The sequence below is a fragment of the Lonchura striata genome, chromosome 7 (assembly GCF_046129695.1).
Source record: "Lonchura striata isolate bLonStr1 chromosome 7, bLonStr1.mat, whole genome shotgun sequence".
Classification (NCBI taxonomy): Eukaryota; Metazoa; Chordata; class Aves; order Passeriformes; family Estrildidae; genus Lonchura; species Lonchura striata.
The window spans coordinates 3,021,518-3,036,622 of NC_134609.1; the positions used below are offsets into that span (position 1 = coordinate 3,021,518).

General features: G+C 41.8%; 1 protein-coding gene across 1 annotated transcript; it reads right to left on the reverse strand.

The window, feature by feature from the left end:
• Positions 1 to 874: 874 nt before the first annotated feature.
• Positions 875 to 14,869, reverse strand: NRBF2 (nuclear receptor binding factor 2). The gene is made up of 4 exons (XM_021535487.2): positions 14,768 to 14,869; positions 4,891 to 4,975; positions 3,468 to 3,508; positions 875 to 2,417 (listed from the first exon to the last, which is right to left on the reverse strand). The coding sequence occupies exons 1-4, from the start codon at positions 14,819 to 14,821 to the stop codon at positions 1,701 to 1,703; spliced, it is 897 nt and encodes a 298-aa protein (XP_021391162.1). The 5' UTR covers positions 14,822 to 14,869; the 3' UTR covers positions 875 to 1,700.
• Between the last annotated feature and the right edge of the window lie 236 nt (positions 14,870 to 15,105).

The following is a 15,105-nucleotide window of genomic DNA, read 5'->3' on the forward strand; positions in this document are numbered from 1 at the left end:
TTACTTACAACACTAGAAACAGCATGCTCCTCTGCCTTGCTACCTGCAATAGTCAGCCAGACAGGGGCCAGCAGAGACTGGGACTTGCCCTTTGGTGGGAGCAGTGAGCTGGGTCTGACCTGGAACAGGTCACCTCATCACAGCTGGATAGGGCAATTTGCTAAACTGCTCCAACTGAAAAGTAACTTTCTTATTTCCCCAGCAAGATTAGATTCCAGCAACAATTCAGCACAAGGCACCTCCTCTAATGAACTTGTCTTACCTCTCTTTCTACAGACTTTTTCTAACCTCCAGTCCCTATGCTCCTTCAAGCACAGAAGATGCCAGGTATACAGAGGTAAGGGGAGAATTTGCACAGCAGTAAGGTGTTCTTGCTGCACTTCCAAGTCTATTCTGGAAGAAAAATACACTCTTAGAAAGCAAGCTTACCTTTTTACAGCATAAGAACAACTTAAAATGCCATAGTTTGCAATACTGAACACGTCACTAATCAGTAACAGCTGAAGGTAATTAATGCCTCCACTACACACTAAAACACCCCAGCTGGGCTCTAGGGCAAGGGCTGAGCTGGAAGGGATGGGTGTGAGGAGGCTGCACAGCCCTGCTCAGACCCAGCACCCTCAGCACTGTTCCCACAGCTCCTGCTGGGCTGTGCCCCAGCAAATCCACAGAGCTGCTCTGCTGATGCTCTGCAGGGCTGGAACCTGGCTGTCAGCCAGGTCACTCCACAGGTGGGCAAGGCCCTCTGAATCCATCCCAGCTTTCTTGAATTTGCTGGATGATGAACCTGGAAGCTCAGCTGTAATTGTATCCTAACACTTAGTACTAATTTGTTCTTTATACTCAGCAGCATTTGTACAGATGTAACAGACAGTGTCAAAACACCTTGGTTTTTATTTTCCTATCCTTTTTGAATCAGGTTAAGCTGTAAACAATTTCTTTTTCAATCAAATACTGCCAGCTAGAATTACTTCCATTCATGCATCACTGAAAACAAAAAGGGTATTTTACCTTAAGTATAGATTTTTCATTTTAAACCATGTCACTTTATACAGAAACCAATAGCTAGATTCAATGCACCCTGATTAGTTATGTAAACAGATAACCCCCCAAAAAAACCCACATCGACAGAACGAGTAAGTTGGTTCCTTCATAGAATGGAAATTAAAATCTCTCCTGACTTCAGGTTAACATGGTCAGGAATACAGAGTGTGGCACATAAATCCATCTAGGAGGTGTATAAATTGCACTGTATCTGAATTAACAAAGTTATGCATAATGAAATGCACAGTTTAAATTCATGCTAGAAAGCATTTTTCAATATGAAGTGGCAGCCAACTGGCAACCTTAACAGTTAGGTTCTGCACCATCATTTATGGCATTATAGATAACTATTACATATAGCATACTTAAAAACCCTGAAGGATTATGTTACTTGAAACATTCTCCAGGCAGTCATTTGGTTTGAAACATTGGGAGAAAGACTAAAGAGATCACCATCTTATACCAACTATGGTACCTTTAACTTCCATGAAGTAAATCAGATATGACGTGTATTTCACAGTAACAAAGTTGCTTAATGCCTTTTCTCCAACAGCAGGATTGTGGTAAATAATGTTTCTGCCCTCAGATCACCATTGTCCTGGTGGCTTTCCCTTTTCTCAAGTTTGGATAACTACACTGAGCACTTTTCCTGGTTTTTAACTGTTCATCAGTCCTTTCAGAATATCGTCGGAGAGTTCCAGCAGCGGGAGTTCAGGGGACGGGATGTCCAGGGGGGGAAGGTTGGGTATTGGAATGTCCTTCGCCTTCCCAGCAGTTGTTGCAAACTTCTGCCAAGTTGCAGCTGAAGAAGCAGATTCTGAGTGCTGCTGCAGACCCCACAACTCTGACTTCTCAACAAAATCAGTGTCTACATCCAACTCCTTGTCTACTGGAGATTTTTGGAGTCTAGCTCTTTCTGCTTTTAACTGCTTATTTTCTCTCCTTAATCTCTCGTTTTCAGCTACAAGAGATTCTATGAGCTGCTTCAAATCTGCAATTTTGGTTGCCTGCTCTTCTATTATTGTTTTGTCATCTTTTGGCGCTTTACTCCCAATACATGCTTCCACTGGCTCCTTTTTTTTCTGAAGCAGAAATAAAAGTGTATCTGGGTCCCTGTCAAAGACACCCCGAATATCCTGTGAATGTTTCTCTGTGGAAGAGCTGTATTTCTGAGCAACAGGAACCAGTACGTTTTGATCATCAGAGTCTTCAGCAGATGGTTTGTAAGAAGTCTGAAGATGTGTGGCTGCTTCCTTGTCAGCACTCTGCTGGGCTTTCAGCTTTTCCTCCCTCTTTGCCCTTTTCCACCTCTCCTGGATGAGCAGTAACTGTTTCATATGACTATCCCTTTGTAATTCCAGTGATAGCTGAGCCTGAGTAAAAACAAGATTAAACAATTTAGTTGGTGATCCCTAATGCCACCCAAATATTCACAAACATTGAATTACATGTGTGTAAATATTTACATAAACAGCATCACTACATGCCCAAGGGGGGGAGCTTTTGTTATTCAGACATTAAGTCCAACAGGAAGTGCTCTCTGCTTGTACAGTGCAACAGATTCAGCTGTATCAAATTTAGCATAACTACTGGTCTTTCTGTTTTTAAGTCACTGACCAGGTACAATATCTCTGGGCAGAGGCACTCAGAGTTTAGCTGACCTCTGACCAACACCAAGAAGGAAGAGATTCACTTGGCATGCACAGCCACACTCTGGCTAAACAATGCAAATTTTCTGTATACTTCCATGATGGTATCTGTGTAGCCATATCAATAACACCCAAAATGAAGCAGCAAATAGCTCCAAGGCCAGGTATGGACCCAAATGATTCAGCCTTACTTAATGAAGGAGGTGGCACAGTGGTTATCAACTCACCTGGGTGAAAGACCATTTTTCTACAAAAATGACCTGTGAGCAAAGACAGATGCCTGATCTCCAAGGGTTATTTGATTTCATAATATTGGCTGAAGTCAAAGCCTGCTGGTACATAAGTGCTGAGCAGCCTACTACATTCACAGATGAACTTGTGCAATGAATAAGAAAAAGTGTCAAGGCTGTTGTTCTAGAGATCCTCCAATCAGGATGCATTAAACCAAAATGACACACCGTAGATAAGATGCTTTTTGTCTCAGCAAAATACTAAGTGCCTCACAGGTAAACATCACACTAGTTCTGCCACCTACTTTAAGATGTCTGGCAGACTAGAAAGCTGGAGACCCCTTGGATGGGTTAAGAAAGTTTCTCTTGTCCTTCGAAAAACTCTCTAGGAAGATTAGTATTAGCACACTTGTGAAACTCCTGGTGCAATTGCGAAGGGTTCAGAAAATTTTGCAGAGGCCAGTGCCCAGGAGAAGTGTGATCAGACCCAGCGGGACCCACGGGGCTGTGGCTGGCTCTGGCATCCGCCGCGCTCTGCTCTCACCTGCTCCGACTGCGTCAGCTTCATGGCATCGGTCAGGTACCCTGCGGGACACAACATCATCAGCACCCACAGCACGCCCGACAACCTCCGCTTCCAGAAAAGCTAACAACTCCTTCAGACCTGTGTGCTCAATCCCCACATAAAGGCAGCAGTCTAGAGGGAAAGTATTTACCAAGTTACAGTGGCTGGAAACACCTGCTGTTTTGCAAAAGTCTGAAAAAAAATAGTGTTAAGACTTTGTACTGCACACTACACCCTTCCCATGGTATCCTGCTGGCTCGGGTCACTCCAGTTTGTTTTTAGAGCAGCAGTAATTTCCAGAAAGACTTTGAGCATATCTTACTAGTGCTGAAAATGACAATGTATGAGAAATTTTCAACCAAATTTGGAATCACGCAAAGCAAAAGCAAGAAACATTCAGGGGTTTTTTTGGGTTTTATCTTGGTATAGGAAGTGAAAGACAACAAAAAGTATGCATTTTAGAATGTAAGTGCAATCCCTCATCACTCTGAGAATTCTGAAATACCAAAGAAACTATTAGTTTCTCACTTTATGGGGTTTTCTAGTATTTATGAATGGAGCCAGAATGCCTGGTATCTAGATTACCATGCTCAGAGCAGCCACTTTGTCTCCACACAGGCCCTGTCACTGAAAATGTCCTATTTGTTGCACCAGTTAAGACCTCCTTTCTTCTGCCAAGTAGCTGCACACTGTCAGAGAGCTGAGGGACTCCAACACAAAAAATTAAGCAGGACTATTTAAATGAGCAGGTAAATGCACAAGATCTCACAGAGAAGAGGCTGTCCCTGCAGTGTTGAGGTCTGTGATGCAAGCTGCTGTTTTGCTCGAGTTCTGGGGAGCTCATCACCTGTTTTTGGCTGCCTTGATTCAGGAAAGGGAAGCTTTGTAAGCAAACATTTGTCCTTTACCAACAGAGAAAGCACTGTAACCTCGCCTATGAAAGCAGTAAAGAAAATGCAAAATATAAAGTGAAACTGGCTTAGAGCAGGTACACAACTTCAGCCTGTGCATACCACAAGGTGTTGGCTTCATCTTCAGTCAAGAACTGCCTTCACAGTGATAACCATCCCCAATCTAAACAACTTTGGAAATGTCTGACTTCAGCTGCTCATATGAGAAAAAATGTTTTCAAAAGGGTTCTTGATCTGGATTGAAAAACATTTAAAAAAATAAAAATTTTGCAAGTAAGTAGACATTCTACTTATAGAGAATCATAGAATCTGCTGAGTTGGAAGGGACCCAGCAGGACCATCAAGGCCAACTCCTGACTGTGCAGGACACCCCATGAATCCCATGTGCCCGAGAACACTGTCCAAACACTTCTTGAATTCAAGACAGGCTTGGTGCATGCAAATCTAAAAACTGATTTTAAGAGCTGAAATGTGAGAAATAAACTACTCACCAGCAGCTTTTTTGTGACAAGAAATTGCTTCTTCATATTTCCCTGCTGCCAACAAGCGGTCTGCTTTTCTGCTTTGCTGGTGAGCCTTAAAATTAAAAAAAGAGCATGAGGTAAATGGACAAATAGTTATACTCATCTTTAAAGTAACCAATACATCTGAAAAACCTGTACTGATTCCAGTTCTCAGGCTTTTAGGCTCAGATCTTCACTCCCTTCCAAGCTTTGCAATTGGACTTCTTCTTTAATATTACCAGAGTGTGAACTGGAAAGAACTGAAGTTTGTTAATGCAGCAAAACTGGTGTGTACACAATAAAATACTTTTGAAGCTGTTCCTAGAAAGCATGTTTCCCTTTCTAAGCAGGCACTTAAAAAGTTAGACCAAAAGAAGCTATGAGAAGTTATAAGTATTTTAGACCAATTTATCTGGAAGAATGCAATATATTTGAAGTGTGTTACATCTTACAGATGATTTGACATTTTCTGCTGCCTCATGCCCAAGACATTTTGTCTCTTAGGTGAATAACGTGCCTTTTTTTTTTTTTTTTTTTTTTTTGTCTGCAGCTCACACCAATTAATGGTTGCAGCACAGCCATAGTTAAAAGTATCAAAGTCACGTTGTTGCTGTACAACAGTTAAATCTATACTAGTATTTGTAAACCACTAATGTAAACCACCAACACAGACTAAGGTTGTAGCTGAAAGCAAACATTTGATGCAAGTATTTGCATATGCTTAGTGAGAAACTATTGCATAACCAGCACTGCAACATTCATTAAAGCAAGTCTTTTTTGTCATTACTACAAGACATGGATTTTATGGCCCTTCCTCCAAGACAAGCTGTGTAATGTGAAAGGCTACAAGCACTAGCTGGTGAGACTGTCAGTTACACACACTGTTCAGGACTGCTTTACTGAGCTTGAAGTAAACAGACATCAGGTACTGATACTTACATGATGCTGTTATTAACATCAATTTAAAATACAAGTCTCAAAATGCAGGTCAGTTTGTCATTTTTGTCTGCCAAGTGGAGTTATGCCCTACAGTATTACAGTAAGTTCAGTGTTCTAGCAGAATCTTAGCAGCTCTGACACCACAGAAGAGAATGACTTGTACAGAAAACATCTGTTTGGGCAACAGCTGCTCTTAAGCAGTCCCTGGCAGTTACACCACTCCATGAAGACATTTGGCTTTCCTAAAACCGAATATGCTAATATGGCGTATTCTTAAAAAACCTAAAACACAACTCCTTGATTCTTCACAAGAAATATTCTTTGTTATATTCTTCTTCCTCACCTTCACTGAATCCTCAGAGCATTGTTAGCATTTCCCATTTCTTCTACCCTGAGGTTAAATAATCTCAGAAGAGGAAGTGTTTTCCTATTGGAAAATCATCTGTTTTATGGCCTTTTTCTTTGGACTTCTACAAATGACATATGCCAGAAAGATAAACTTATTTCCCTTTGACATGAAAAAAAACTATCAGCACAGATAAAGCCATCTCCTTGGTTATTCCTGGCAGCTTGTCCCATTACAAATTAGCTATGTCATGGACATAAAAACACCTGAGCTAGCTCTTTGCAAAACAATTTTTTAGCAAATTAGTATTGATACAGCTGCTTCTGCAAACTGCATGGGCAGGTCTAAAATAAACAGGGAAAGAGGAAATGGAATAGCCAGAGACTAAAGAGCTAAGAAAGCAATTCAACAAGTCAGAGGGCAAGTTCCATTTACTAGTTTTTACATATAAGAATTTTAGTCACATTGTTTTCAAACATTATTCATGTATGTTTTAAACTGCTGGAGTGTGATCTTACTCAGATCACTTAAGCACATGCAGAACATCTGAGGACATTCAGTTCTTATTTGACTGAGCAATTAAATTATTTCCATTCTCAATTAACTTCCACTGAAGCTGAAGAGAGTCTGAAGAAGTTGGGTTGAACTGTGAATAAAATTAGGAAAACAACAGTCCATAGATGCTGGCAAAAACAAAACCTAGGATCCTCTGATGACAAGGTCACAATGCCTTTCTTGCTCTTACATCAAAATATACACGTCAGGTCATCGTACTCTGATGCAACAGAATTCCCAATGGAAACAACAGGAGCCACACCAGAAGAAAAAAAAAATCAGTTTTAAGCACAGCCCTGTATGAGAAAACTAGCTGTTCTGCAGCCAGTCATGGGCAAGGAATTCCTATTTTCCTATCTTTTCCTGACAGGTTGACAAGAAAACACTTGTTCATTTATTCTAATCCATGTTTGTGCCAATTAGTTGATTATGGAAAGACCAAGGAATTTCTGCCACTTTCATGGCAGCTTATTTATCAATAAGCAGTTTGAAAAAATTAGTGGTGCTGTTTCCTAGCAGCAAGTGATGAAACTACAACAGAAGTATCCGGATGCTTACTAGCCATTATCATGGATGAGCTTCTGCATCTTGTCTACTCTGATGGTTTAGTCTTAGTGCTCAGTTACCCTCAGTCATGCAGCTTCCAACCATTGTTAGCACATCTATTTTGAACTCAGAGTATCCCATTATAAAACTGGCAATGGAAGAACTGGTCCTCTGTCATAAAGAGAAGATTACTCTCAGGCTTATCCCTGGTTTGATTTCATGATAGAGGAAGGTATTTACACATCAGCTCTGGCACTTCAATGCTGGTTCCCAGCAGATTAAAGCAAGATTGCTTTGACTTTGGTCTTGCTGCTGTGATTACAGAAACACCTGCTGCTTGACTGTGGTAGGTTTATAGATCTGATTTCTCTTTCCTCTTCCACTTGCAGTGCTGGAAATTAATGTAGGATGGGGTGTAGAATTATTATAGTTTATTAAGAAGCTACAGAATTGAAAAGGGGAAGCAGGCTGACAACTACTTTCAGATGTCCCTCCCAATCCTGATGAGCAGGAATTCCCAGTAGGCAAATGGACAGGTGTAACAACTTGGCTCTTGTAAAAGGAAGCAGGTGTGAGTGAAGGATGGCAAAGCTAAAAAGCTTCCTCACCTTGCCCCATTCTAATTGGTTCTTTACAGAGTTGGGTAGCCTTACTGTGTGACCTGAAGCACTCTGGACTAACTGCAGAAGGTAACTGAGACATTTTTCTACACTCTTTGTAAATGCAGTTGAGATACTAAGGGATGGTACTTGCTTTAGTAAGTTTATACTGAAGTGTTCTAGGGAAGTGTTTCTATTTGATCTTTCCACTCAACTATCCTAAATCATTGCCTATGTAATCTCTGAACAGCAGAGCCCAATCAAAGAATTCTCTAGAACAGCAATGAGTGTCCTCTTTACTTACAGCTTTAACCAAAATATAACACTCTGCTTCTTTGTGGTTTTGTTTTTTTTTTTTTTCCCCACTATAGACTAGATAATGATGTGACTCAGGCTATGAGAAATTAAGTCATAGGGCCCACTTGCCAGACCTCAAAGGAAGAAAAAACTCAGTATTTTCTTTCTACTATAATCTTACAACTTAAAGGACTACCACAGTATGATCCTGGCTCAGGTTGTGGGGATAAGGAGGGAAAGCTGCTACTCTCCCCATACAATTCTAGTTGATGGCTAGCTAATGTGGAAAGGAGAATAACAGGAAAAAAAAAAAAAACCAAACTGTTTGAGTCAACAGTATAAGGTTTTTAAAAAGGGGCAGATGTAGTATACATTTTTCAAATAGTGTAGGCCTACTACCCTCTCCTAAGAGCAATGCAACAGTGCTCCTGCAGCTGAGACAGGTATGTTTTGTTTTTCTCTGTTCCACTTCACTGCCCAAAACCTTGCACAAGATGTTAAGCTTACTTAAAATAACAAAGGCAGGAAAAACCCAGCTGCTAGAATGATGGGGCCTGATGAAAGTTTAATTGCAAAGAAGTTTCTGTTTGTAAATGTTTTAAGTGAAACCACTGTTTGATGCTGCTATCATCTATTTTATGTTATGGATTGTGCATGCCAGTTATTCTTGCCAGAAAAGATTAATACCTGTGCTCTCCTACTGCTGAAAACAAGGGGGAAAGGTTTCTTTAAGGGATGAGGGATCTAGTTTAGGATTTGTTTCCTTACGGATATAAGTCTGATTTCTATTTTCAACAGTCAAAGTATACACTGCATTGCTTCTCTGTAATCCAGAAGAGTGCTAAGTGTTTTCCATGTGGGTGTTTACAGGAGCAGGCCACAAAGGGCAAGACAAGGTGGTGCACCATGGTTCTCCCCACCCCACACACACTCTGTCAGAGGCTACACCTACAGAAGCCTCTTTCAAACCCATTCTTACCAGGAAATAGTGAATTTTGAAAGGTTTAAATGTGTATTTCCTCATATGCAGTGAAAAAATGTAATGAAGAGAGAATACAAGTCCAAAACTTGATCTGAGAGATCCAAGAATAAACTATGGCCATCCATTTATTTTAAAAAGTGCAACCTTAATCAGGGTGACTATGCAAAATGCTTGTATTTACTGGCAGTTGCACTAAAAGTAAAAATAATGAGTTGTACTGTAACTTAAGCTAAATAATGAGACTATATTTGCAGTAAAACTAAAGAAATGGTAATGGTGTAGCTTTACCAAAAGAAGAAAGACCTCATTTTTAAATACTTGTTTTCTGTAGAGAAAGGTGACTAAAGATCAACCACAAAATGGCAGAACCCATTGTGGATGTTCAACCAAGACCACTAGTCACATGTTAGCTCAATTTTCTGTTTTTGAAAGCCTGTATTTAGCAAGGTTGACAGAACAATGACTCACTTGTGTAAATTATAGTTTAGTGTTCCTATAGAGCAAAACAAGTGTGTGACACTATCATGAGAATGTTAATGTTGAAAATACAGACCCTTCACTCACTTTGTACTGAATTGTAAAGATGTTAAAGTTCACCCATGTAAGTAATAGTATTAGACTTTCAATATATGGGCAGACGAGCAAGCAGTTGTTTATGCAACCCCCACTAATTGACTGAATAGCTCTAATTGACTACACGTGTGTTCCCAACCTATTCCAAGTTTCAGATAAAATGGTTATTCTGAGTTCCTCACCATGCAAATGCAATTAAAAGATCTGGAATGAACCCAACTTGCATTCATACTGCTCTGGTTAGGTGGAGTCTTCAAAATCCTACACAAGCAGAGCTGCAGCCCTTTCCCTGATCACCTGCACCTAAATTAAGGTATCCTTTTACCTACTGCATAGTCAAATCAACCTCATTCTATTCCTTTTAATCCATTCAGTATGACAAAAGCACTAAATGCTTCAACTTGTTTTTCAGAGCCATTTTCAGACTCATGGAATGAATTAGGTTGGAAAAGACAGAGAGATTGAGTTCAGCCTGTGACTGAACACCACTGTGTCAGCTAGACCATAGCACTGAGTGTCATGCCTGGTCTTCCCTTATCCAGGGACAGTGACTACACCACCTCCCCGGGTGCCCACAGCTCTCAGCTGCTTTGGCTGTGTTCTTCTTGTCCCCATATATGATGTCCCACAATGGTACTACACAAGTCTTGCTAACTGAAGGTTACAAGATATCACTGCCCTGATAAACAAAACCAGTCTGGGCTTCTGTATGTAGCCCTAAACCACAAGGCTCAAGCTGTTACAGCAACTGAGCTACCTCTCAGTAGCAGCATCTGAACCATTACGAACAACCGTCCAGTAAACAAGCTTCCAAGAGCAACAATTTCAAAACAAGTGGGGCAGAAAGGCTTCAGCTGTGCCTTCAGTCTGTCTCACCAGGCTTCTCTGAGATGGCTTCATTCAGGTCTTTAAACTGCTGGTCATGCTTACTCAGAGCTGAACTCTGTGGCTTGATGACAGGCATGTAATGCCAGTGTGACACAGCAGAAAGGCATTGTTGGTAGGTACCCAAACAGCACAGGTACAGTGAGGAAATAACACCTGTGAGCCACCCATTGCTTAGCTAATTATGTTCTTGACTGGGAGCTGCTGCAAGTTGTTTTATGTGCCACAAGGAACAGTTTTGTGTTGTGCTCTCACAGCAGTTACATGCCTGCACACAGCTTTTCCAAGGTGGCTGTTGCAGATCTGGCTGCTCAGCTGAGTATGCACCACCAGCCACTTTACTCAGATATGCTGCCGCCTCTGTGGATTCACACCTTTTGGTTCTTCCACCACTGTGGTAAAAACAGACTTTCTATTAAGCATGTCTGTCTAGTGATACTTCCCCTTTTGTTACCTTACAAGCTTGTTTTGTCATTGGACTTCTTTTGAGTGCCTTTTTCTCATTTCATTTTACACTGGAAGACCAAGTATAGCAGCTGTCAGGTTAAGACTGAAAAAAAATCAAAGAAAACAAATGGGGTTCCATGGATGTTTCTGTAGATTAACAGAATATTCCTGGTTTTCCAATGAAAATGACAAAGTGCAGGCTGGTATTAAGTCTCAAACACATCAACATGTGTGGTTTAAATTCTTGGTCTCTAGTGAACTTCTGTAGATGTTTTCCATTTTCTCCTCCTACACTGCCATATTGTATATTTATTCTGCTTGTTATTTTACCTTTGTGTGGATGTAGTATTACTTCACTTTGAAATAATTCATTAAAGTAAGCCATTGACTGGCTTGCACTGGAATGGCTGCTACTGATGGCTAGCAGCATTAATATTAAAAGCTTTCATTATATGAGATTCTTGGAATACACACTTGGTGCTATTCTCACTCCAGCTATTGGTCCGTGCTTTCTGGTTTTCACTAAAACAGCAGCCTTCAAGCTGGGTCCTTTATGCTTCAGGAAACTTAATAGGGGATAGATATCAATCAGATTTTTGACCGTATTTTATTATAAACCATACAAATACTACTACCTTGCAGGAAGAATACAAGGTAGAGGTGGCATAGCTCCTCAGCTACAGGACAATACCGAGCTGTGAAAGCAGAATATGCAGAATTATGAAGTCCTGGGTGTCAAACTCTGTTTAAAGAGCAATTTCTAGTCTCTTTCTGACGTTAATACTATTTGCTTCACTTTTACTGTGTTACTTCTAAGCTTCTGATGGTCAGCAGTGTGTGGTTGTGCTTCTTAACTTGTAACTTTTGCTCCTACACCTAAGAGTAAAATTATGGCTGGATGTGAGATCAAAATTCTTTGCCTAAATCAGGTGGCAGTAGGAAGTGCCCCTATAGCAAGCAGCACAGAGAAGCCCCTCAAGATGTGCTGTAAAAACATGCAGTGTTCGTAGAACACATATCTTCATGCTTTTACAGTGCAAGTTTTAATTTGTAAAAAGAATGCTGAGATGTTTTTGGTCTAGATTGTGTGAAATAAGTAATCAGCTGGGCTAGGTACCTTCTAAATAGCTACCTGCTGCTGCAGGGACTCCATTTACTTCATGCTGGTTTTAAGTTCCATGGCATAACCTAAACAATTTTTGCATGAGGCTGAAGAAGACTCAGTTCCATAAAGATAAAATATTATTTTATGGAAATGTATCTTTCAGAAGTTTCAGAAAAAGAGCATAATTGAAGCCAGGAGAATATAAGATATGGCACTAAAGTGTAAGGGGTGGGGTGTGGTTTTTTGTTTGGTTGTTGTTGTTGTGTTTGTTTGGGTTTTTTTGTGGTCAAGTGGCTATGAAAATCGAGACAATATCCATGCTTTCCAGTAACTAAGACTAGATGATCCACTATTAATGGACAATTTTTACAAGATAAAGCAAGATTCAAGTACTGTGGTAAATCGTAATGAATAGCCTGAACTGATGAAAAATCAGTTTTGTGAAAATTGTCAAGTCATGATGTATTGAAAGAGGGAAAAGATATTTTATTTAAACCATTGATAGCAGTTAAGTAAGACTAATGATTGCTGTATCCAAAATCACTTTTGTAGTTTAGGTGCTGGGTGATTTGGAGGCTCTGGTTGGTTTTCCTTTTCTTTTGGTAGCTTTATTTTGCTCATTGGCACTTTTCGAAAAAGTTGCGCTTTTCCAATTCACTGGAACTATATTTAGGTGAGAGAAGAGTGCAATAGGTAACACCAGATAGTATCAAAAACTTAAATGAACATTGTTATTTTGGAGGTTGGCACCTTCCCTGAATGATGCTGTCAATTTGAAGCTCCACAGCAGAGAGGGGCTGTGAACAGAAGAGCTCTGCAGAATTGTAGTTACTCCTTCCTGTTCATGTCCTTGTAAAAACACAGCAATGTTCTAACCATGGTACTGTACCTGTTCAACCCTCTTGTCATGAGAAGTTTCCATGGTGCTTGACACAGCCTCAATGGACATGTCACTCTCCTGTATATGATGATCCATGACTATACTGCACAGCAGCTTCAAGAAAAGTTTTTGTACTTCATGACACTCTCAGGCAGTAGAAACATATTCACAGGCAAATTCATAATTTTGTGTATGAAAGCATGTAAAGCAAATCTTTTTCCTGTATCATCCATTACACAGAAGTGTCTTGACCTTGTTGTCAGCCTGGAGCTAGACAGGCAAGGTAACTGCACACTCCTATTGTGGTTGCAAGGTCATAAACCAGGCTTTAGTCACAATTGTGTCATTCCTACCATCTCTAAATGGCCTCAGTAAGAGACATTACTGACTGGTGATATTGCCAAAAAATTTGCTACTTTCAGACATTTACTAGTGAATATACAATTATAATTTTCTATTTAGAATCTTATTTACTACATCTACTTTTTAAAAAGGTTTTTACAATGTCTGTGAGATAGTATAGTTTAGCCCTCCTGTTTTACCATGCTTTGTTTGTCTGACTTTAACCCCATGATCAACAGGTTACAAGAGCTTTCCTATTTCCTGTTGTTCCATATTTCAAGTAGTCTTTCAGTAGACAGAGTAAAATGTGAGTCAGAATGATGCTGACATACCCAGAGTGGTTCTGCACCATTGCAGAATCTACAGATGGTCTATTTACATCTTCCTAGTACACTGTCAGCCCTAATTCCATAGGTGGTCTGCAATGACAGTTGTAGAAGTCTTTCTAAAACTAGGCAGAGCAACCTAGAAACACAGGCAATGATTTGTCAGGGCTGACACCATCCTGGCATAAATGAGCTTTGATTAAAACCTAAACTGAAACAAGTCTCTGAGGTTTGCATGGCAATGTCTAAACAATTCCTGGATCAAACTCATTCCTGGAAGCAATACAGCTGTGCTGTCTCTGGCTAACTGGACTGCTGGACCAAAACTTGTTTTCTAAGGGCATGTTCTGTGTATCACCACATAGCCAAGATACAGCTTTGGTAAAAGGCATGAGGCAGCAGAGAATTAACTCTTCTTGACCTAGATCTTATCTATGGGACAGAGACCTGCCAATTTAGACCGTTCAACATATGCTTAGCTTTTGTGAAGAAGCATTTTTTAGACCGTCTGTTTTAGTTCAGGTTCCTTAGAAATTTACTTTAAGCAGAACAATTCCCGATTTCAAGGTTTTAAAGTATTTTACCTTCTGAAATGAAAGGAAGCACTTAAACAATACTAGGCCCTGACCAGCGTCTAAAACTCTTGAAACTCTCATGGATACGACCTGTGCCATCTAGACGCTTCCTCCCTTAGTGCCCTTGTCCGTCGGTTTTGCACGGCGGTGTCCGCACACGCGCCGCAGGGCAAGCACGGCACGCCGCGCGCCCCTGGCGGGAGCGGACAGCGCACCCCTCCTCCCTCCGGCCCTCCCGGGAACGCCGCTGGGCCCCGCTCCCGGCCGGGCAGGGCCTGACACGAGACCTGAACAGGCGTTTGTGGGGACAGAAGGGCGGCAAGAGCCCCTTTTTCTGTTCAGGTCGCGCCTCTCCGCCTGCTCACCCCGGGGTAGAGCCGAGGGGTGTCACCCTCTCCCCGCTGTCTGAGCGGCGGTGGCAGCGGCTGACCCGACGCGCCCCCCTTCCCCTCCACTCCCCGCGCTCACCAGGTTGAGGGGCCCCTCCATCACTTCCATGGGCGGCGGGGGCTGCGGGCACATGGGCGAGGGGCGCTCGCCGGTGCCCCCGGCCCGGCCCGGCCCGGCCCGGCGCGGGCTGTAAACACGGCGGCCGCTTCCGCCCTGCCCGCGAGAGCGCGGCGCCGCCTCGCGAGACTTCGGGGCCGCGTCGCCGCGGCAACGGGCGGCGCGCGCGCTGCCGCGCTGAGGGCGGAGCGCGGCGGGAGGCGGCGGTGGGGAATGGGCGGCGGAGAGGCGTCCGCTCGCCCTTCCCGTAAGGGTGTGCCGGTCAGCCGGCGTGAAGAAAGGTAAAGGAAAACATCACC